We start from the raw sequence: 24,511 nt of genomic DNA, 5'->3' as shown, positions 1-24,511 counted from the left end.
CAAAGAGAGGGCTGCTTGTAGTTTCTCAAAGTCGGACTAACACACCTAACTTATGTGGTTGGGGGTCGATTTACTCTTTCATATACACACCTCAACCAGACCTGAATTGGCCTAGGTGTTCTGCGCATCCTCCCTAGGCCCTGTGCCGGGCTTTGACTCTGAAGTAGAACAGTATATATTCGTAGGAGAAAAAAAACTACCTTGTTTGGTATGTGATGTAATAGGTCAGCTGATGGATGTCCAATAGCAGCTAGCTGAAAGGGGACATATTTCTACCTACTGTGGTTGAGTTGGATATACTTCTGAGTCTGACTCTTGTCTGTTTCCCTAAAACTGGGGGCGCACCAATCGAATATTTATTGTTTGTAAAAAAATCTGAACTATCCCTTTCAGATTTCAGAGTTCCACTGTGGTTTCAAAGGAGGGTGATCACGATTGTTCACATGGTGCACTGGGAACTTCTCCAGCAAGGAAGCCGGTGAGTATCTGTTTGTGTTTTAGGAAGAAAAAGAAGATGGTGTTGAAACAACATTAATGTGCTACTTACTGTGAAAGATAGGAAGGATGAGAAGAGCGTTCCCTCGTCATATCTGGAGAGCTTGGCTAAAACACTCTCTAGGATGACCATAAACTGAGACAGAGGAGAAGAAAACGACAGCAGTGGATTTATTTAACACATGGAAATGCAGAAGTAGCACAGTACAAACAGTCTTTTACAACCAGAGGTCTATTCAAAGTCATTAAAATGCAACAGTAGTATTGACAGTAAAAAACACCTCCATTCATTTGTGACAGCTGGGTATTCAATTATTAATGTATGAATGTGTACGCAGAAATCTATTTCAGAGTTGGTGAATTTGAGTCTACATTATACTGTCATGCAGTTTAAAATGAAATAAATAAATAAAATCTCACGTTTTGCCGCTTTTCATGCTCTCATGGTGGACTAAAAATTGTAGGCTTTTCAATCCACTGAAAAATTATTCCAGTATTTTTCTATTAAACTAGTAAGATTATCTTGTTTTTTTGTGTCTCTGTGATTGTTTGACTCTCCTCGAGGCTCTTTGTAGTTGTTTTCTGCTTCTTTGTAGTCATTTAGAATGTCTTCATGGTTGTTTTGGATTTCTTTGTGTCATCTCATAGTGGTTGATTTGTATCTCTTTGCAGTAATTTTAATGTTTTTGTCATTGTGAGTTTTTTAGTGGTTGTTTTGAGTCTTCTTGAGTGTCTTTGAAGCTGTGTCTCTGAGTTCATTTTGAGTCTCTTTATGGTTGTTTTGAGTTTCTTCATTTTTTATGTCTTTGTAATCATTTTGCATCTTCTTGTGGTCATTTGATTGATTTTTTTAACAAGAGGTAGTCTTGCTATCTAGCTACTGACTATTATTTTCACATACTCCTCCAATATGGTGCTTGTGGTATAAATATAAAGTACTTTTATACACAACAGTACAATCCATCCATTGTGTAAATTTATCCTGTAGTATTTTGTACCTTAGCTACTAGCAGAGTTATCATCTCCTTCACCGTCTCTTCAATGAGGTTGTCAATTTGAGAATGGTACTGTCTCTGCAGAGGAGAAAAAATTGAAACATGTTAATCTTCTCAGCCACACTCGGTAACCCCACCATAAAGTGACAGTAAAGGGACACAGTGAACATTAATGGCATATTTATATTGATTTCATGGAATTACACACTAAGTGCACCAATGTTAAGAATTTGGCTATTATACTTATGATATTACATTTTCTACTTCTTGAGCTGGACCATTCATAAGGGGTGCAGTTGGAAAACAGCGACCCGAAAAAAAGTCCAAATTAAGAGAGGGGGCACAGAATGATAAATAAAAAAGGGCCATTCACAAAGAAAAATAAAATAAAATAAGGAAACAAAAACAAAATCCCGAGTCAAATTTACGTTATTATTTCCCATGGTGTAATTTTTCTGCGGCTCAAAGCTTCGCGCATGAGCCACCAGGAGAGTGACGCTCAGAGTGGAGCACACGATGATAGAGAAGATATCAAAAATATTTTAAGTAGTGTGATCATCAGAGCCGAGTGCACCAACTGGATTTAGGCCTGGCTGTAAAGTAGGACTTAGAGACGAGTCGAGACGGGAAGAGTTACGACCAACTGAAAGTTAAGACCAGTGCACCAGTTAGACTGGCTTTTATGTGTTGTGCCTGGCTGTAACCTTTAATCCTCGTATGGAGCAGGCGTAAGTTGGAAAGTGACACAGGTATCCACAGTAACAAAAGCAGCACACAACCAAACAAGTGAAAAGGGGTGACAGCGTGTCTTGTGTATTGCATTAACAATACACCGACCTTCCAGACCATTTTGTTGCTTTTTATGTATTTTTTATTACTAATTTCTTGCTAATTTTGGGGTAATTTATTCTTTCCTTACTTATTAACTTCCTCCCATGATTTGAAATTAATCAAGCCAATTTGCTTATGATTTCAGAGTTTCATATTTTAATAAGGCTTATTTATTTATTGTTTAGGGCCTTTTTTGACCTGCTTTTCTTTCTGTCTGTTTTTTATCACTTTGTCTTGGTTGCATGTTAATGAATGGTTCTTTTTTTACAGCAGAGGCCAGTGAAGGACTTTGGGCTGATTGCTCCTGCTAAAGAGCTGCTGTCATGGAAACTCAGACGCAGCATCACTGTGAGGAATCCTTTTGTTTAGCCTTGTAGCACCAACAGAGCAGTGAAGGACTTCGCAATAATTAATTCACTGTCAGTAATTGGTATCAGTCTCGGGCTTCTGCGAAATATGAGATCTCTCACTTCTACTCCATGTATATTCAATACTATCTACACATATGCTAATGAAATCCAAACAATTCAAGTGGAGGAAGACAGACAGCGAAAACTGATGACTAATTATACATTTGGGAACTAGAGGGTGAGATTTCAATTGAATTCGTAGCCACACTTACCCAGTCTCTACCAAACTTTCACAAGACAGAGAGGAGAGAAAAAAGCAGCAGACAAGGAGAGAGACAGAGGCAACATGAAACATGTAAAATTACTGCAAAAGAAGTCAAAGACAAAGAAAGAAATCTGGAGAAACAGAGAAAAACATAACTTAAAAAAGACCATTCACCAAGGCCATTCACAAAAAACACAGATAATTTATTCTTATTCAGCTCCAGAGCATGATGATTTTTAAACTGTTTGTGATTTAACCCTTTGACACCTTTTTTGTGCAGTGATGCCTTTAACAAGCATTTAAACCTTTGAAACACGAGAAAACAGGTTTGTTTTTTTTTTTTTTTCAAAAACATGGGGCAGTCAGCAGCTTGGTATGAAATATTCTTCAATTTCTGAGAAAAAATTTAAATAATTTGTGCCCATTCATAATATAATAAGTAGTCATAATATAATTAGTACAGCTATGTAATAAAATTTACAGAAAAATAATATTAATATTTTTGCTTATATATATGTTTTTATTTTACTTTAACACTTTTTGAGGGTTATTTCCTGTTTTTGTTCTTTTATTTTTCATTAGTTTCCTTTTTAAAAAAAAATTCAGGTAACTTTCTTGTAACTTTTTACAATTATTTTTTTCTATTTTTTGCAAATTTTTGGTTAATTTCTTGTTAAGCTGCTCATTGCCTTCTTTCCATGTTTTTTAAAAAAAACAAAAAAAAAAACCAGCAAAACTGTCCACGAGGAGTCAGATGCAGGTAAAGTGCATAAGATTAAATGATTTGTCCCATAACCTTATGAAACCTGGATTAAAGTAAGTTTTCTTGTGCCACATTTACACAGCTTTCACAAGCAATTAAAAACTTCCAAAACAGAGCAAATTGGTTTGATTTAATTAAAAAAACAAAACAAAACAAAAAAAACCCAAAAAAGGTATTATGAGAAAATGCTTAAACGAAGAAAAGAGAGAAAATAATTTTTAAAATGATCAAAACACGCAGACACATATATAGCCATATTTATTATTTTTTCAGTTTCAGCCGAAGTCATTTCCTGGTTTGTATGCCTTTTACTTTTTGTTGTTTGTTTGTTTTTTTCTAAAAAATGTTCTGGTAATTTTCTTGTAACTTTTTTATTAATGTTTTTCTGATTATTTGGGTCATTTCTTGATTAGTTGGTAAATTGCCTTAATTCCATGTTTTTGAAAGAAATCAAGTCCATTTGCTCAGGTTTCATAGGGATAACAGGGCTGCCACTCTGTTGAAGGACATCTCTTTTAACATCTCCTACCTCCTGTCCCAGGTCCATGGCACACAGCTTGGCAGACTGGGCCTTGGCATCCACCATGACGTTGAACATGGTGCAGATGGACTGTGGCACGCGGAAGTCTGTGGCCCGGCTACTCTTCTGAAGCTTGGCCTCAAACGCTGCCCGTGTCCTTTAGACAAAGACAGAAATGTGAAGAGCCACAGCCAGGATTTAAAAAATACTGAGGTAATACCAGTCCCCAAACTCACCCACCAGCTAAAGTAAATCAAATGTGCATTTACACTTTCTCTCGATCCTATTCCCAAACATGAAGCTCTAAATGCTGTTTCAAAGCCATCTGCACACAATGCCAGGAACCACACTGTTCAATCAGCTAGATTTATATAAATCAAAACTGCAAACGTTTAGGGTGATAAAATATGAATATGGTAGCGAGAATTATGCTTTATATAATTTAAAGATGGTTGATATGAATATGGAAGAAGAAATGTGGATTTGTTCTATGTGTTATTTCACTGATACAGAAAACAAGTTTCATTTTGTTTTCTACTGCCCTTTTTATGTGGAAACTGAGTTTATTTTTGTACCAACATCAGTCCTAATCATAAATATCAAATATTTATAAATTTTCAGGATTTTGACCCTTTAATGCAGTAGTTGGTTAGTTATTTTTTTTTAATATTTCCATTTTTTTGATGATCACAGCCTGGCATATGTCAATGATTTGCAGCAACATTGATTCTGACAGTGCACCTAGTGGAATCAGCATGTATTTTCTCCACAGGCCAAATGCCAAATATGGTAAAAAAAAAAAATGAATAAATGAAAAAAAATCACATCATCGGGTGGAAAACAGTCAAATGGACAAATTTAAAGGCAAAGGCCCAGAATGACACCCAGAAATAATACAATGTGTGTTTTTATGCTTTGATGTCTTTAAACTGCAGTTTGAATGGGTTTCAATGGCACATTTTTTTGCACTTATAAGTATGAATGTAACAAATTTGCTTTATCAGTGTATTTTAGAGCTGAGCTGGACATTCCAACATTAAACAAAATCTTGCCAAAATGTATGCCATATGCATGAACACAGCCAAAATGATCAAAAAATGAATTCTGAAAAACTCGTAATATCAAACACTCCCTAAGGGGGAAGACACACTCCCCCATTGGATCCCAGTATCTCCTCCCAGCTCATTGTTGTTGTTTTTAAAACCCTCTTTACAACAAAATCAATACTAAATGCATAGATATGATTGATGTATTTAAACAGCATCTCACCGTTTTACACATGATTCAATCATGTCACTGGACATCAGCTTCAGTCGGGTCTCCAGATGTTTTCCAAACTCCTCCTCGGGCCAGTGGAGATCTCTGATGAAGGTCTGCAGAGCATCTAGCTTCCAGAAGAGATCCTCTGATGTCCCCGAGCCATTGCTGCGGGGCCACAAGCACAAGTCAGCATGTCAGAGTAACGAGCTTTGGAAACAGGAAAACAGGAGTGTTGGTTCTAAATCAAATGCTTCAGTGGCTGCTTTGGTAAATGGACCTGCAGTTGTACGTACAGGGCTGTTCCAGTCTTCCAACTACCAAAAGCGCTTTTTCACTAAATGTCACATTCATACACACATTTACACACTTGTGGTCAAGGTGAAGGTGCCATCTGGTACTCAGTAGCCATTCACACACACACACACACACACACATTGTTGAGCTGAGTCTCAGTACATGGGACTACACTTCCCAGAGTGCAACAGTGAGAGGCAAGAGGGTGCTTGATTGCACTCTGATTTAGAGCACCTGGGAAGGACTGGGGAAGCTCAACAGTCACACACACACACAGAGGAGAAAGGAGCAAGAGGAGACAAAGGAGAGGAGACCCAAGTCCACCTTTGGATTCAGGCCAAAGACGCCAATGGTCTGTAGAATGTTTATTTGCTTCGCACTTTGATTTTCTGTCCAATAAGCTATGAAGATATTTAATTTTGAGTTAAATAAAGTAAAAATATAACATATATATTCTGTTAAATGTTAAAACACTACTCTTTTTCTTGATTATTCTTTATTCAATTTAAGGCTTAAATAATTAATTAATTGAAAATGGGTAATGTGCCAACTTTTTGGTTCTATGCTGGATGGTGATTTTGTTTTCTGTCTTTAAAGGTTTACAACCTAACAAACAAGACGACCAACCAACTAAAAATAAAATAAAAGTTTGAGTTGGAACCTTGAATCGAGTTGTCCTCGCGTCAATTTGGTGGAAAAAAGAGGTGGACTTGACACACATGCACACACACACGCACGCACACATGCACGCACACACACACACACACACACACACGCACATACGCATACATACATACACACCCAATGCACAGCCATCGGGAGCAATTTGGGCTTCAGTATCTTGCCCAATGATACTTCGACATCCGCACTGGAGAAGCCAGGGTTGAACCTTCAATCTTCAAATAAGTGGATGACCTGCTCTAACTACTACCTCCTCTTTGAATGTAGTTTTAAAAAAAAGAAATCAAAATTAGTTTCTAAACCCTGCTACAGCTCTTTGGCGTTGAAGGAGGAGTTTATGAGTCTCACAGCCTATGCAAAGAAGCTGCTCTGTAGTCTGGTGGCTCGACGGTAGATACTTCTAAGCAATTAGCAGGTCAAAAGGTATCATTTGCAATGAAAAAAAAAAAATTTAATACGGATACTAGGCTTGGGCGAGGTATTATGGTATACCAGGGTACATTACTCCTTAATGACAATTACATGGCCAAACCACACTGACAAGCACATTTGCAACCCTGCTCGCCCAAATGATTACAAGAGCCAAAGAGAGAACCCAACTTATCATTCACAAGTGGGAAACAACCAACTTAGTTCTTCAAACTCGCCCTTTCTGCTTTCCTCTCTAGCTAAAGCAAACCTTTCCATAGCAGCTTCCTCTGTCCCAAGTGAACGGTTTTGATAACAGCAGGGGACATTGTGAATGTCCAGAAATGCATTCATTGCATAGGTTGTGTTTTGCATTTATACCCTAATTCTGAAATAAAAAGGGACTCTTTCATCTTATATAGAAAAGAAGAGAAAATGCAGTATTTTTTATGATTTTTGTTTGAAATAATCAATAGAATATTTGTCAGTCATAATTTTTCTGTAATCTCATAAATTCTCTTAGTTGTACTCCTCCACTGCAAAACATGTAAAAAGCTCTGCTCAGATGGTCCCTTGACACCCTGCTTCATGTACAGTATGCAGACCACATGCAGTTAAATCAGTCTTTGCTGAGGGGAAGCAGGAGCCACGCGATACACCCTGCACTGTGAGAAAGGTGAAAATGTATTCCATCCTGTCATTTACACACCAAGCAATATTAGTGGCTTAGACTGTGAATGTGTGGGTGCAGGTTACACGTCTTTGCAATGTGTGCGTGCGTGTGTGTGTTCTTGAAAACAGCAGAGGCATATAACAGAACGGAAATAGCTTCTAAATGTGTGCTCAGAAAATAAAGTATATATAGTATATATTTGCAATGTGTACTTCATTTATGGGTAACAAAAGCAGACTCCAGAGGAAAGGAATGATACATGTCTCATTCTTAGCTGGGCAGGTTTGGGGTTCCCACCCAAGAAATCATTTTCAAAGACAAATATTAGCAAAGGACCATGCGATGTTATGTGAAGATTTTTTTATCTGTCCATCCAAAAAAATCAATAAATCCATTCTCAGGATATTTGTATTTTTTGTTAAATTAAGTTACTTTTGCTGCATTAAAACTACAGGTTTCATGGGATCCCTTTGAAACCCGAGCAAATTGGCTTGATTTATTTTGACAACATGGGAAGAAGGCAATGTACAACTTAAAAAGAATTAACTCCAAAATTTGCAAAAAAAGAAAAAAAAAACGGAAAGGAAAGTTAAAAAAAAAGAAAATAAGGTGCTTAAAAAGTAATACTAATTCTGTATCATAATTATATATATACATATATTGTGAAGATTTTTTTATCTGTCCATCCTTTCTCATTGACACCTTTTTTTTGTACAATTTTTTTTATACAATTTGTACAATTTGGGGGGCAAGTTTTTACAAGAATTCAAACCAATTTGCTTAGGGTTTAAATGTTTAAATACTTGTAAAATGTGCACAAGAAAAGGGATAATGTCAGTTGGGAAATAGGTTTGCGTGATTAGGTAAAGTGGAGGACTGCTAGGACTGGGATTAACAAGACTAGTGCAGCTGCTGGTATCTTATTACCGCTGGACACTATTGTATATCTAGAGAATCACTTCCTTCTCTACCCAGTCCCAGCAGACTGAAGCACAGTGCAGGGAGACATTCAGACACGAGGGGCCATCTACTCCAAACAATTACAGAGAGGCCAGGATCAGGGTACTACAACATCAGGGAACTGTGGAGGGAACTTTTGGACATGATAAGATGCAAATCTATGAGCAGGACAGAAGCCACCACTTAGGGCATGACTGTTCTTTTGTTTTTATTTTCAGCAGTTTTTGTTTCAGTTTCAGTGAAAATGCAGTTGTTGAAACATGCTGCCAAAGTAATTATCGGAGGATATATTACTTTAGATTTTAGGATGATTTTAAAAGGAACTATGTCACAAACCGGTGTTTACTGACAATTAAACCGTCACCACTGGGGATTCTTGTTTTCGATTAGCTGGCATCCCCATGTAGGCCTTTGCAGCGGCCTGAATTTGATTCTGGCTTGTAGCCCTTTGCTGCATGTCATCTCCTTTCTCTCTCCACCTTTCCTGTCACTCTAAAACTGCGCTATAATAAAGGCATGAAAAGCCAAAAAAATAATCGTAAAAAAACAAACACTTTTTTTCACTTTTAAATGTCTTTTGATGTACAACAATAACCCTATTTCATTTATGTAAAGAGCAATTGTTATCCATGAAGGCAGCATGCAGAGTATACATGTTTCTCTTTTAGTTGCTCCTTGGTTTGTATTTTTTGTCTTGTTATATTTTTGCATCTTTTCAGTCCATAAAGAAATACATATGTGGGAGAGAAAATCTTAAGATTCCATTTTCAAATCACTGCCCTCTCCATCCATCCACACACACCATGCCGTGACAGTGCCATGAACGTGGCTTTGGGCCTGTATTAACCCTGTAAGGCCCACTTTAATATTACACACACTTGGATCGCACTGTGCACAACATGTGCTTTTCAAAATCATTCTTTAAAAAGTTTTATCTATTAATATTATTTTCTACTTTTATTGAGTTGATTTTTTAAACCAACATCAGCCCTAGTCTATCTATTAATTTTCAGAATTTTAACCATTTAAATGCTAGCTTTTTGATGTTATTTTTAGATGGAAAAAAATACACAAACACATTATTTTCAATATACTACATGCTTAATAGATTTTTTTTTTTTTTATCACAACCTCAGATATGTCTATGATTTGCAGCAACACTGATTGTGACAGTGCACCTAGTGGAAATAGCATGTATTTTCTCCACAGGCCAAATATGGTTAAAAAAAGTTACCATCAAGTGGAAAATAGTACAAATTACAAATTTCAAGGCAAAAGCCGAGAAATAATAAAATGTGTGTTTTTATGCTTTGATAACTGTGGGATCAAAAACTGCAGTTTGAATGGGTTTCAATGGCACATTTTTTGCACATATCAGTATGAATGCAACAATAAAGTTTCTACAGTGTATTTTAGACTTATTTTAGAAGCTGAACTGGAAATACAAAGATTAAACAAAAATATACAATCTTGCCAAAATGTATGCTGTATATATGCAAAAGTATCAAAAAATAAACTGCCCAAACACTCCCCAAGAGTTAAACCTTACCATCAGCAACAAGCTGCCACAGCTCTATGCTTTAATATTAATATAAACACTCCTCAGCTTGCCTCCACGGGTCCTTTTGGATAACAAGTTTTTATTACAACTCTCCTGATCTTAGAAGAACAAATTAGTCTTCTATCTCTGTTGGCACCTTATCTTTGGGAAGTTGCTAAATATAGAGTTAAGGCTGAAATACAACTCGTATCTTTCTTTTTTTTTTTTAAACAATAAATTTAAGGGCTGGTATTTTAGAATATGTAGCCCGTGATTCCTGATGAGGGAATAGGGATGGATGTGTTACAGCGATGGCGTCACACTCTGCAGGATGTTATGACGGAGCTTTACACCTCTGATCCTCGCTAGTGGTGTGTTCTGCTTAAGTTTTCAAAGTGCTATAGATGATGTGCAAAGTGTTTGCAGAGATATGCTGAGTGCTTTTAATGATAGCTCTCACAAGGTCACACACATATTAACAGAAAAACCCTCAGTGAAATCAGCAGCTATAACACATTGTTCAAGCAAATAAAGAATATTAATTGATTATACCAATAAAGAAAATTGTGTATTTACTTTAAAATGACTAAATGCTAATGCTAAACACACTAAAATGCTCATTCTATTAACATTTTCCTGAAATTATAATTGTATATTTTATGCTTCTATGCCTCTTCCTTTTGTCTCTCTTTAAAAAAGTATAGAATGTACTTTTTGGAAAGGTCTGCATACAGATTATATTCAGTCTGAGCTCTGAATAGTTATTTTACTATAGTGCCTTGTTTTTACTTAGTGACTATATTTTTTAAAATCATCACAGTGTCAAGGTGGACACCCAAGACAAGTGTCACTTATTCAGTATCTGACCAAATGTCTCCCCTTCTGTTCCTGAGTTATGGCATTTAATACTGGCCAGAAAATTGGTTTTGCATTACATTTGATGTACCTTCTGAATGGATTGTCATCACTTTATCATTTTACCCTAATAAACATATTTGTGTAAATGATTAGCAAAGGAATTCTAGAGTTATAGCCATTATTTGTTTTGTGAGGTCACAGTGACCATGACCTTTGACCACCAAAGTCTAATCAGCCAACCCCTTAAAGTGTTCTTGAGATACCACCTTCATGAAAATGAAACAGATGAGGACACAATGACCTTGACCTTTGACCTATGACCATTAAATTTTAATCACTTCATCTGTGACTCAATGTGGATGTTCGTGCCAAATTTGAAAAAAATCCCTCATGGGATATCGCAATCACAAGGATCAGATGGGTGCAAGGTCATAGCGACCAAGACTTTGACCTTTGACCACCAAAACCTAATCAGTTAATCCTTGAGTTTTTCTGTGAGTCAAGGTGGATATTAGTGCCAAATTTGAAGAAATTCCCTCAAGATTTTCTTGAGATATTGCATTCATGAGAAAGGAATAGGCGGAGGTCAGACAGGTGACAGAGACCTTGACCTTTAACTGCCAAAATCGAATCAGTTCATCCTTGAGTCCTAGTGTACACTTGTGTCAAACTTAAAAAAAAAAAAAAATCCCCTGAAGGCATTTTTGAGATGTCCACAAGAAAGGGCCTGACAGTCATCCTGAAAACATAATACTTCCAACCATGGCATTCATCTGCATGAAGGAATAAAAATATGTTTCATAGATGCTAAACAAATTTGACTGATTTACAGTAAAAACCATGTGACAAAGAAGTTGTCTTCTTTGTCACAAGGTGATGTTGATTTTAATTTTAATGCACAAAACTGCATAGTATTTTACATTAGTTGGTATTTGGCATTTTTAGTATAGTATTTCATAGTATTTCAAGAATTCGTTTTTTTGGTAATTTTTCTAAATAAATGTACGTTATTTAAAAGTAATAGATATAATAGTTATATATCTGGGGTCATATGTCAGATGCCACGTTCATGCCAAAGACATGTGTGTATGTTTCAGGCTGTACAAGGCTGATACACACTCTGAGTCATTATTAGCTGTCATCCAGTCAGGTGGAGAAAAGCTGGGCATTTGTGGGAGGTTAACACTTGGCACTGTTAGATTTTGTACTTTGGGCATTTGGAGGTTGACATTGGGCAGAGTGTTCGTTATACTCCTGTGGAGAGAAACAGAATCACGGCAGACAGAAAACAGAGATTCTATGTCAAAGCTGATGCAAATGAGTCATAAAAACACACACTTCAGTTAAAAATACACTCTTTGATTTTGTTATACAAAACAAAATTGTAATTTAGTAGCTTATTCTGTATTACATATGGACATCTAGTACGTATGTATGTATGTATGTATGTATATATATATTTATGTACTAAGTATGTATTTAAGTATATAGTTCTGGAAAATTGCAAGCAGAAAATTTGAAATTCAGGTGTGGTGTTGCAAAACACAATGTTCCACAATTGCAACACAGAGTAGAAACGGAGGAGTGATAAAAGGATGGAAAGTGTTGCTCCTCAGTGGCAGTATGTGCAACCCAGTTGCCAAAATAAATGTTACCAATGTACATTTCTGCAAACCCCAGTTACATTACGTGTGTACCTGTCATATGAAGAAATGTTTCATTATGTTTCAAGTTTTTTTCGGAAGCCCTGGGAGGAAAGGTAAAAATTTTTTTCTCCCCTCCTCTCTTGCCTACTATGGTGCTATCCATGGTGCTGAAACAAAAATAAATAAATAAATACGTAATGAATAAATAAAAACACAGCGTGCTGGCTGGTATTTGAAGTGTGTCAGAGTTTTATGATGGTCCAGAATTCGTAACGTAAACATGCCAAGGAAACATAGATAAAGCTCTCTTTTCCACTCACTCACTGAGATAGGAACCTAGATGACCTGGAATAGAGCTCTTCAAATGTAATAATAATGCTGTAGCATAATTTTAAATATATGAGTGTGACAATTATACATGTAGTTTTCTGGACAATTTTTCCCTGGCTTTTAAAAAAATAATCCTAAATCAAATAATTTTTTTTAACCTGCCTTTGAAGGTGAAGTTTCTCTGTTGCCATCAGGGTGTCTACGTATTACCTGCTTGCAAAACAAACTGCCATAAGAAATCTTTTGACCCTTCAGCTGTATACTGTATGATTAATATTGCACTGCTATTGCTTATTATATCAACTACTTGCACTTTATTCTTATCCCCTGTTCCTTTGTTCCTGGTGCAATAGCATGGTTGTATATTATGAATGCTGTTACATGTGTTTTTTTGCATGTATTTGTAGTTTTAACATGCTGCTCTTAACTAATTGCCCCTAGCGGGATTAATAAAGTTGTTTGAACTGAACTGAACTGAACTGAACTGAACTGAACTGAACTGAACTGAACTGAATTGAATTGAATTGAATTGAACTGAGCTGTTGTTCATTGCCTCTTTTCTCAAGTTTTTAAAAGAAATCAAACCCAGTATATATTTCAATATTTGCGTAAAGCCTCTGAACAAAGCACAAGAAAGGTGGTGTCAATCCAGGTTTCTAAGTGTTAAATATATTATTATTGGAAATGTTTCTTTAAGTTTAGGCCATCTGATAATTGCCTACCAGTTTCCCTTCACTCACTTTCAAAAGACTCGCCCAGAGCATTTGGGGAGTCCAAACCAAAACTAAATCTGTACACAGATGTTTGACTTAATCCTACACAGCACATCTGTAATGCAGCTAAAGAAGAGTAAATGAAGGCATCCTTACTTGACAGGTTCCCAGGATTCCCTTTCAAAGCCTCTGTGAATGGACTGGGCGATGGAGGACTCCATAAGGTCCACGTATCGCACCACTAGGGGGGCGTACAGGTCCTGCAGGTGTTTGTGAAACTTCCCATTGCACATGTTATCTGAGGGCATGGAACAGAGGAATTAAAGCATGGAAATGACAAAGAAAAGCTAAGCTCCAAGTAGACAATGCTTATGCTGCCTTTACATGCTCCTCGGATATATCATGTTTACCATATTTACAAGTTACGAGCACATGAACGGCCCTCCAAAGTCAAGTTGTGATGTTTGTGTGATGTTTCAGGGCAGCAGAAAATATGGAAACAGTGTCAACAACTGATGGTAAAAAAATTATATATTGTCCTATTGATTTACTTTTAGTAGTTGCACATGTTATTATATGCATTAGCTAGCTATTTAAGAAAATATTAGCTGATTATAATGTTGTTTGAGCTTAAAAAACAAATTAAAATACCATCTACATTCCTGATTCTTTGTTCTGCTAAGGAGCTCTGTGATACTTGCTTTTCGTGAACATCAGCCACAAAAAAAACCCCATGTACTTCTAGTGTTCATGTTTGTTGCTTTTTTCTGTTGTAATTTCGACTGCATAACTGGAAAGTACGAAAATTTCAGAGGACATGTAGGCACAATAACTTAATGTGGTATAATGACTGTTTTATAATGAGAGCCCCTTTAAAACGAACTATAAGTAACTTGATGCGATTATCTAGAAAGATCAGCTGATCAGCTGTGTGCTCATGTAAACAAACCACTGCACCAATCAGCTGTGCCCTCATGTAAACAAACACTGTAGGTTATGTAGGTTGTGCGCTTGAGATCATAGCCTTAACATGTAGTCTTGCTGTTTAATTGTCCTTTGTACTTATTGAAACAGAAAACACACGTTTTAAATTGTAATATTTACTGGAAATGACATACAATATAGGCAAGAGTTCGTAGGTTATTACCAGAAACTTTGAGCTCCAGGGTTTGCAGTTTGGGTTTGGGTTCAGATCATTGATTAATGCACATGTGTATGGGTTGGGCATGACGGGTTGGCTCTCATAGCAGGCCGGGTTGAGTCAGGTTTTAAAAAACCCAGTCCGCATTGCTAGTTATCTGCAAATCTTCCTCTTCGCTGTCGCTGTCAGTGCATTGCTATGTTTCTTAGCGTGTTACTGCCACCTGTTGATTGTTGAAAGCATTTGAAACCATGAGCAGGATGTGCATTGTGCACAAGATTAAAAGGAACAGGAAATAGGAAAACAGCTTCAGTTCAACCCAAATTCTTATGTTCAGCTTTTTCATGTGCAGCATTATGAACACATGAAAATGCCAACAAAAATCCATAATGCTGTCTCATGTGCGCTTGACTGAACAGATATCTATTAACCCAGCGTAACAATTAATGTTTCACTCCTGTTCTGTGTGTTTATTTATGACCCCAAGGGGCTTTTTACACGTTTTTGTGTTTATGTTCATGTTGGATTACAAGACAAATCTGAAGGGCAGCGAGATGTAAAACAGAAAAGCTCTGTCCTAGATGGTGATAAAGAACAATGACAGGTGAGGCAGGTTTTTATTGGCTAATACTGACACTTCCTTAGCAGGTATGACACAGCACATCCACTTTCCAATCTTTGTAGAGATTTGGGGTAGAGTCTCGGGGTATTTCTAAATCCAACCCGTCACACACATTTCCCCCAGTCTCCGCCGGCTCCCAACTGGTAAAAAGGCAACATTGACAAAGACCACAGGAGATAAAATGGAGGCCAGTGTGTGCTAATGTGATGCCTCACGGCTCCATGCAGTGCGTCTGCTTTTGCTCTCCCTCTCTCTCCCTTTGTTTTTCTCTCCCCCTCTGAGCATGTATGTGTTTGTGTTTGTGTGTGTTGGCACTGGAGTCAAGGTCGATGATACACAGTAGGTGCGATGTTTGTTGTGTTCCCTGATTACCACTCTCCCAATTAGCCACTTGAGCGGCTGCTGTCCACTTGGATGTGTTGTGTCCAGGAGTGTGTTCGCAGGGCTCGCCGCGGCCCAGCTACCACTGCTTTAGACCTCATTAACTCCTCGAATGGCAGGCCGACTTTGGCGCCTGTCTAGTGCTAAGGCTATTTACTGCTACATAAGTGCACCGCTGTGGGGCAACAGAGCAGATGACCTTCTGTGGAAAAGATGCCCCCATGATGATACGCTTTACTAAAGTGCATGCTTGTTACGCTGTGCGGGCAGTGGGGGCTCTGCTGGATCCTATGTTGCAGACGGACCCTCTCACAGTACTGTGCTACACAGTAATACTGCTGTTTTGTTTGAGGATAGTAATTAGAAAAGGAAAGATGGCAAATGGGCATGGTGAGCTTGTTTGTATATAGTGTCCTTGTATTTATTGCAGAATAATTAATATTCAGATATGCTCAAAATGCACCAACCCCTATGTATCCTGCTAAAAAATATAATAAACTGACATCACTGTCACAAAATTGACCTATGACTAAGGCCCGCCCCTGAATGTCACGAACCAATCACGTGCAGCTACACGATGCTCTCTGACATCCTGCTCGTAGACCTCCATAGAAAAGCATCAGAAATTTAGATTTTCCAGTGGTTTATTTAAATTTAGGCAGTTATAACTTGGTCTCATTCACCTTACAGCAGACTTAACTAAGAAGAAACAAAGAGGTAAAGGAAAGGCTGTATAGGATGCAGATAGATGGCGGTACGTTCTCTAACAACACACAAACCTGGGTTCATTTTTTTTTTTTTAACATTTTGCTTTTATCGCAGGAATTACAGCTTGGACTTCTATTTTATTGCTGATATTAAGGAGATTGAAACTATTATCTGTGCAGACACCCAAATGCTCAGCTCCCAATGTGAATATGAAGTGGACAAGAAAGAGCAGCATTGCAAAGCATGATGGATGGGTTGACAGATGCAGGTTTATGTTATTTTATAGCTATACACAAACACTTGGGCCTTGGATGTTGTCATACTGACATTTGATTTTGATTTTCAAGTTGTTCATGAAGGTTTTTTCTCTATGTGTTAGGCCTGTGATAACCTGGCAACCTCACCCGATGGTGCAAAATCAACAAAGAACATGCATCCCTGTCATCAAATGATTTAATTAAATAAATGCTGTTTGTTGACATTACCTCAACTGATATATCTTCTTATCTCAGTTCTTTAATTGTAAGACATGCAGAAAATTATCCACATTAAAATCAAATTGCATCTTGCCGTCATCGTTCAGTGAATGGACCTGGCTCAGGGATCATCACATGTTCTGAATTTGAACAGCTGAAAGCTCATTACACCGGAAAGTCACCCTTTTACACTAAAGGTGGAGAATAAACTTAAATGATTAGATATGACAAATCAAAATCAATATTCCTAATCTGTAGAAATGTTTATAATGTTCAAGGGCTGTTATGTGGAGGGAGGATTGTGTTGTCAGGTTTACATAGGTATTTTTTCAGTAAGAAAGCTCATTGGCCAATTTCACTAATTAGCACACTTTGAACATGAGATTGAGCATGAGCATTGTTTTTGAATAGACAAAATTACAAATGATCAAGACATGAGGACAGTTACACTTTAATATACACTCTAACCGTAGGATTTTTCCAAGGCACAAATTAAGAATCAAGTCAACTGCAACCTCTATCTAAAAAAGCAGAGCCACCACTCCACCCATTCATGAAATAAAAACAAACTGAGGGAGTGTAGTTTGAAAGACATTAACATTTACGCGGCAGGATAGGTCACATGCGAGACATTATTGAGATGCATTATGGAATATGCAAGTGGAACTGAATTTAATAAGTATGTTTTCTTAAGTGCAAAATCCCCTGAAAGTAATAACTGTTGTGTTTTTGTTATCTTAGAATGAGACGTTTATATCTACATGAGCAGCAGGTCCTCGTTGATGGACTCCGCCACATTGCACTGCCATGTTTGTAGGGAGAGGAGGTCATAAAGCATTATAAGAGAGAATAACACATGGATGGTTTTGTGTTTTTCATGAGATTTGTGGACATTAAAAAATAAAGAATAACATTACCTGTATCAGTTTAAGTCAGTGTAAGGGTTTTGAATTGTTTAGCAGAAAGATCAAAATTTGCTGATAAAGAAAATAATATCATTATGTCTCGAAGCAAAATACAAGACATGCATTAATATTATGTTCCTTCTAGTGAAGGAACATAATATTGGTACTAGTGGAAGTATGACCTGTACACTGTACTCTGGAGTATGACAGTGAGACTGCATCTCTCTTGGTCTCACTGTTATTCTGGTGTGGATCTTCTTTGGGATTTTGTTTTTCTTTGGTTAAATATATGTTATTGAGCAACTCTATGGTTTCTATTACTAAGGAAGCAGAGTTTTATTATTTTTCATTTCATTTTGGTTTCTCAATTTATTATGCATACTACTATCATCATTGTATATCCTTATTTTTCAATGTATTATTATTATTATTATCATTTTATTTAATGTCTTGGGATATTGCACTCAGACTAAAATACATTGGATTTGATAGGGTTTGGGATGGGTATATGGGTTTTGCTTTAGAGTAATATTTATGTCTTTGTGTGTTATGTATATATTTTTATGCTTGGACCCCAGGAAGAAAAGTTACTACCCTGGTAGCAACTAATTGGGATCAAATTGCACAAGTAAATAAATAAATAAATATTAAAGGTATGCAATACTACAGTTTTTTTTTTGTATGTTTTAAAAACATTAACATTACGCTCTGATAGGACAGGATTATTTGTCCATATCCTGCAACCTAGAGTCCATCTGACCGAATTATACTCAATTTGTAGCACACATGGATACTGACACAGACAGCAGGGGTCTGTTATAGCCACTGTGTTATTGCCAGCACTGCACAATACCCTTCTCTCTGTTAACTGTTGGTTGGTGTAGCTATGTCCACTGCAATGTACTGCTATTGCCAAGATATGTTCAAATGAGAAGGTGGCCAATTTGATGACACTACTAAGTGAGCATAACAAGCTATTTGCAGTCGTTTTTGTTCAGCTGAATGAGTGGACCGCGCTCTGCCTTCTCCTTGACTCCTGACTGATACACCGAAAAGGGGAAGCATTCCTCAGGCACAATTAGCGCCCCGCAGACTGAGTCTGCATTATGAACACTGAAGTGTTTCCTTTACAGGACCATGGACAGCTCCACAGAGCTCCTGCAGGCAAGTGCATGCAGTTCATTAGAGACATGGCTGGCCTGCAGCAACCACCATCAAGACCTGACTATTATCTTCAATTAGACACTCGTGGTCCTGTTTAGACACACACACACACACACACACACACACACACACACACATGCAGTTCAATACTGTAAGTAAACTTCTCCAGGCTAAAACTAGACATCTCACGTTGACAGCAATGATTTCAGAGACATTTGAGAGGTGTTTCTGGGAGATTGTAGTGCAAAGGGAACAACAGCTGTAAACCTTTATTAGGAATGGTCTTTATTTTGCGATTGATCGTAATAATAGAGCTGGATGCTAAAAATGTCAAAAGAACTGACTGCGGAAACATTTCTGTGTAATGTCCCTTTAAAATCTAAGCAAAACGGCCTGACGTTTTTTTAAAAACATGGGAAGAAGGCACTTAGCAAATTTAACAAGAAATTTGGAAAAAAAGAAAATAATAGAAATGAAACGAAAAACAAACAAACAACGAAATTACTGAAAAAAAGGGTGCTTAAAAATAATAATAATTTGTGACAGAATTTTCAATATATTATTGTAATAATTATGGATATAGTTTAATGAGTATTTGTAGTATCATTCTGTGTCCTCCAAATTAACAGCTGATCAGACCACATTTAAGGATGAGAGGAGCAGCTGTTGTGACAGCAACCTTTTAGACCCAGAAGAATGAACTGACATTCTGCTACGCCGTCTCTGCCCTGAGTGTGCTATAAACATCCAAAAAATGTAATATTCCAAGAGTGCTCTGAATAAACGGTCCAGCTCTAAAAATCTTGGATTTGTGGCAGCCAATAAATGTGTAAGAAACCCTGACTTAACATTACGTTACATAGGTTAAGTTTAGGAGAAAAAAGTAACTAAGGTTAGATCTAGAAAAATAAAGTTACAGAGGTTAGGTTCCCAAACATAAAGTTGAGTAGGTTAGGTATAAAAAAAGTAAAGTGACGTAGGCCAAGTTTAGAAAAATAAAGTTACGTAGATTAGGTTTAGGAAAATAAAGTTACATAGGTTAGGTTTAGAAAAATTAAGTTATATAATGTAGGTTCAGTTTAGGAAACAATCAAGATTTGGGTGTTGTCATGTTACATACTCAACGTTAAGTTACATGCTACATTTAGAGAATACAGTTACATGGGTTTGATTTAGGGAAACAATCATGATTGGTTGTCGTCATTTTAATGACTTAACAAGTGATGTAGACTAGTGTTTAGGAAAAGAAACAGGGTTTTCCATTGTCACGTTACAGACTTAAAGTAAATTTAGGTAGTGAAAGTAAAATGACAGATCTAAAATTCAAACTTCACTTGGTTTCACACCAGAAACAAACACCAGTTTCCTGGAGGAAATTCCTGTGTTTGTTTGACCTATCCACCAACCCCAGCTGCCTCCTCACAGGTACTTGGCGTTCAACCTGGAAGAGTCCCGTTTAGTCTGGCAAGACAATCTTAAAACATATAGAAAGGCCCTATGCCATGCCATCACCTCTTGCCCTTCACCGACCCGACCTCAGACACAGGTAGCTTGGATATGGCAGCATGGCCTGGAATTTATTCGGATCGTTTATCCCCCATTGACCTTCACCGACTCTCTACTTTGATTTCCGCATCCAAGCCATCAACATGCCTGTTAGACCCCATCCCAACTATGCTACTTCAGGAAGTTTTAACCTTAACTGACAATTCTTTATTAGAGATAATCTAATAAATATTAACGGCTATGTACCACAGTCCTTTGAAGTAGCTGTCATTAAACCTCTTCTAAAGAATCCCACTCTCGATCCTGAGATTTTAGCTAACTGGAAACCGATATCTAATCTCCCCTTTATTTCTAGAATCCTTGAGAAAGTGGTTGCTCATCAACTTTGTGACCTTCTCCAAGATAATAGTTTAATCAAGGACTTTCAGTCAGGTTTCAGAGTTCATCATAGTACAGAGACGGCAGTAGTAAAAATTACTAATGACTTATTGATTGCCTCCGATAAAGGTCTGGTCTCTGTTTAAATCATATTAGATCTCAGTGTTGCATTTTACACCATCGACCATCATATCTTACTGCACAGGCTGGAACACTTTATTGGCCTTAAAGGAACGGCACTAGCCTGGTTTAAGCGATCAATCTTCCGTGCATACTGAGGTCTGCTCCGGAGTGCCACAAGGTTCTGTGCTTGGACTAATCTGTTTCACTTTATATATACTTCCCCTAGGCAACATGTCGTCGTTATGCTGATGAGATGCAACTGTATCTATCTATGCAACCAGATGACTGAACTGAACTGATCAGTAATCTAGACTTCAAACATGTCTGAAGGACATAAAAGTCTGCATGAGCCACAATTTCTTGATGTTCAATTCAGACAAAACTGAGGTTATTGTTCTTGGTCCAAAAACACCTCACCTGCTTTCTTTCATTTGCGTAACATCGCAAAAATTAGACATATCCTATCCCAAACAGATGCCAAAAAATTAGTACATGCATTTGTCACCTCTAGGCTGGATTACTGTAAATCCCTATTATTTGGTTGCCCCAACAAATCTCCAACTGGTGCAGAACGCTGCTGCACGTGTCCAAGTGGGAACCAAAAAAAGGGACCATATTTCTCCTGTTTTCGCTTCTTTGCACTGGCTCCCTGTAAAGTCCAGAATTGAATTTAAAATCCTCCTCCTTACTTGCGAAGCTAGAAATTGTCAGGCTCCATCCTATCTGTCACAGCTCATAGGTCCCTACCAACCGTCAAGATCACTGTGCTTTAAAAACACAGGGTTACTTGTGGTTCCCAAAGTCTCCAAAAGTAAGATGGGAGCCAGAGCCTTCAGTTACCACGCTACTCTTTTATGGTACCATCTTCCAGTTTCAGTCAGGGAGGCAGACACCGTTTCCACTTTTAAGGGTAGACTTAAGACCTTCCTCTTTGATAAAGTTTATAATTAGGGCTGGCTCAGGTTGCCTGGACCAGCCCATAGTTAGGCTGACAGGTTTAATCTGCCGGGGGACTTTCTATGATACACTGAGCTTCTTTTTCCTTCTCTTGCTCCCTTCATCCCTTCATTTACTGCATTACGCTAACTCCGTTGCCACTCCGGAGCATTCCTGCTCCCTTGTTTCCTAGTTTTCCCGGATCCTGGCTGCAATCTTGGCTGTGCCTGATCGTGGTGACAACCTTTGGTCGTGCTCGTGCTGTGGCTGCACTGATACTGTCTCCTGGCTTGCCCTGATTGTGGTCTTGGTTTTGCCATTGCTGTGGTCCTGTCTGAAGCCACGCCTGTGTTGTAGGTCCTAATTACGCCGATGCCATGATCATGCCTGACGCGACCTTCTACTGCCATTATTATGAGTCATGCCTCCACTATTAATATACGCATGGGACTTTTATCAACACCCACAGTATTTGCACATAACATCACATGCTATCATAGAGTGCATTTAGTAATTTTACTCCTATCACTATTGTAATATGACATGCTATTGTTACCATTATTTCTGTTGCATCTCTCCCCCTCTCTCCCCTTTTCTTCCCCTCTCTCTTTCTCTCTCCCTTTTGTCATTATTGTAATTTAATTGTTATTTACGACATCTATTGCACGTCTGTCCGCCCTGAAAGAGAGATCCCTCATCATCCTCTGCTGCTCTTCCTGAGGTCCTCTGTTCCATCTATTTTTCTGGGTTTGTGCATATTGGTCGCCGCATTTCTGAATCTGCATATAGCTGAGTTCATGTAATGTATGTGATTTTAAATTACATGATATATACTAAATTATTTTCTCACAATTAACTGGGTGGGTGGATATTCTGACTTTCCATTTTGCCCTTCATCAGGCCTACATCCCCAGTGTGTGACCACTTCTTCACTGATCAACCCTCTACAGTACCCCCTACTAGACCAACTGCACATTCAGCTACTTCAGTCCCAATGCTCACAGCTGAATGTGTTTTCTTTTTTAATAACTTCTCACTCACAGTCCATTCTCAGGAAGTCGTTGAGCAGTTGGAAGAGGGGGAAACTGTCCCAGCTGTCGGGCGGCTGCACTTCAAGAGCTGCGTCCATGTCAGCTGAGTAGAGACACAGGAAGGTCTCGGCGTGCTCCACCATCAGGTCCGACCACCACGCAAAGGCCTTCAGGTGGAAAAACAGAAAGACAGAAAGGAAAGGGAGACAGAATACAGAAAGTGGAAGAAAAGCAACAGGTTGAAAGTGAAAGAAAAAAGACAAATTAGATACAGAGAAGGGACATATATGTGCTCTCTATGGACACCTGATTGGAATTTACAGTTAACAATTTGAATCTCATTTACCATAACGGCTGACAATGTAATGCAACTCCACTGATCTATTGCAAATGTTCTTGTCTCTCTCTTTCGCTCTGTCTCTCACTTTTCACCATATGAAATCAAGTTGTTGCCACTGCGCGATCCCCGGGGAAGCATTCTTCACAACTCAGAGCGGAAAAACACAGCGCTTGTGCACGGAAAAAAATCACACACTTTTCTGTTGGCCCACAGAGGAAACAGCAGCAGCTCCTTGACAGGCATGGCAGGGAGCTACTTAAACACTCACCCGCAGCTCCTTCAGTGAGTCAATCAGAAGAAAAGAGCTAGCGAGCTGCGTCGTGCTCATATCTCCCCATCAAATAGACGCAGTGGAGTGACTGTTAGGGACCGGGCTCTCTCATGCACATCAAAAACACTCGCTTTTCCTCCATGCACCTCCACTCTTGCCGGGCCTCTTAAGAGGGACCCCTGAGGAACCATGGTGTTTGCTCATTCACATCAAGCTGTCAACACTGTAATGTGAATGTACCCATGGGCTTACGTGGCGGTGGTGGAGGGGATGGAGGGGTGGGTGCATGCACTTGCCATGGGAGCTCGTAGCATTGGGTAGTAGGTGAGATAGTTTGCAAGAAGGTATATCTACGAAGTGCCCAGTCATGTGATCATCATTTGGACATTTGAGAAGCAAGAGGTAAAACTTAAAAGATGCTTCAGGATGTTTCTTAAACCTTAACAACTCTAGGAACTCTTCTTTCAACGTTCTGCTGTCAGTGCAAACCAATCCACTGCAGTGTGCAAAGATTTAGAATATGAACTAGTTTCATTAGTTGTATTTCCATTTATAAACAGAGAGATTTTCCATTCCAGTTCCATTTCTGACAGTGACATTTCAGAGGACACAAAACAACTCCCAAAGTTAGTCCATCCCACCGCAAGAAACAGCAGTGACATGAATTTAGCTTTAACCTGCTTGGTTTCATGTAAATATAATTTCTAAATGCTTTATAGGCAACTGGACCTGCTTGAGTTTTTTGAAGATGTTTTAATCAGAGAGGCTTTCTCAGTTCTAGCTGTCTGGTTGGGAGTTGCACGCTTTCTGCCTTTTGACAATGGAAACTCAAAAATGTAATTGGCAATGTCTAATGATTAACAAACTGAACTGAACCTGATTTTTTTGTGGGAATGAGGCTATACAGACCCCGACAGGGCCACTGACCAGGCTGCCATATTTTAAGC

General features: G+C 38.2%; 1 protein-coding gene across 1 annotated transcript in view; it reads right to left on the bottom strand.

The window, feature by feature from the left end:
• The window catches only part of cadpsa (Ca2+-dependent activator protein for secretion a), a 200,869-nt gene that overhangs the window by 38,245 nt on the left and 138,113 nt on the right, over positions 1–24,511 (bottom strand). Inside the window, 8 exon segments of the mRNA XM_042495019.1 lie at positions 548–631; positions 1,494–1,568; positions 2,944–2,958; positions 4,229–4,376; positions 5,489–5,644; positions 12,013–12,147; positions 13,739–13,880; positions 22,964–23,120. Of these exon segments, the coding sequence (XP_042350953.1) occupies positions 548–631; positions 1,494–1,568; positions 2,944–2,958; positions 4,229–4,376; positions 5,489–5,644; positions 12,013–12,147; positions 13,739–13,880; positions 22,964–23,120 (912 nt within the window).

Source organism: Plectropomus leopardus, chromosome 2, assembly GCF_008729295.1.
Source record: "Plectropomus leopardus isolate mb chromosome 2, YSFRI_Pleo_2.0, whole genome shotgun sequence".
Classification (NCBI taxonomy): Eukaryota; Metazoa; Chordata; class Actinopteri; order Perciformes; family Serranidae; genus Plectropomus; species Plectropomus leopardus.
The sequence above is the reverse complement of the archived record's forward strand: the minus strand, read 5'-3'. Positions and strand labels throughout refer to the sequence as shown.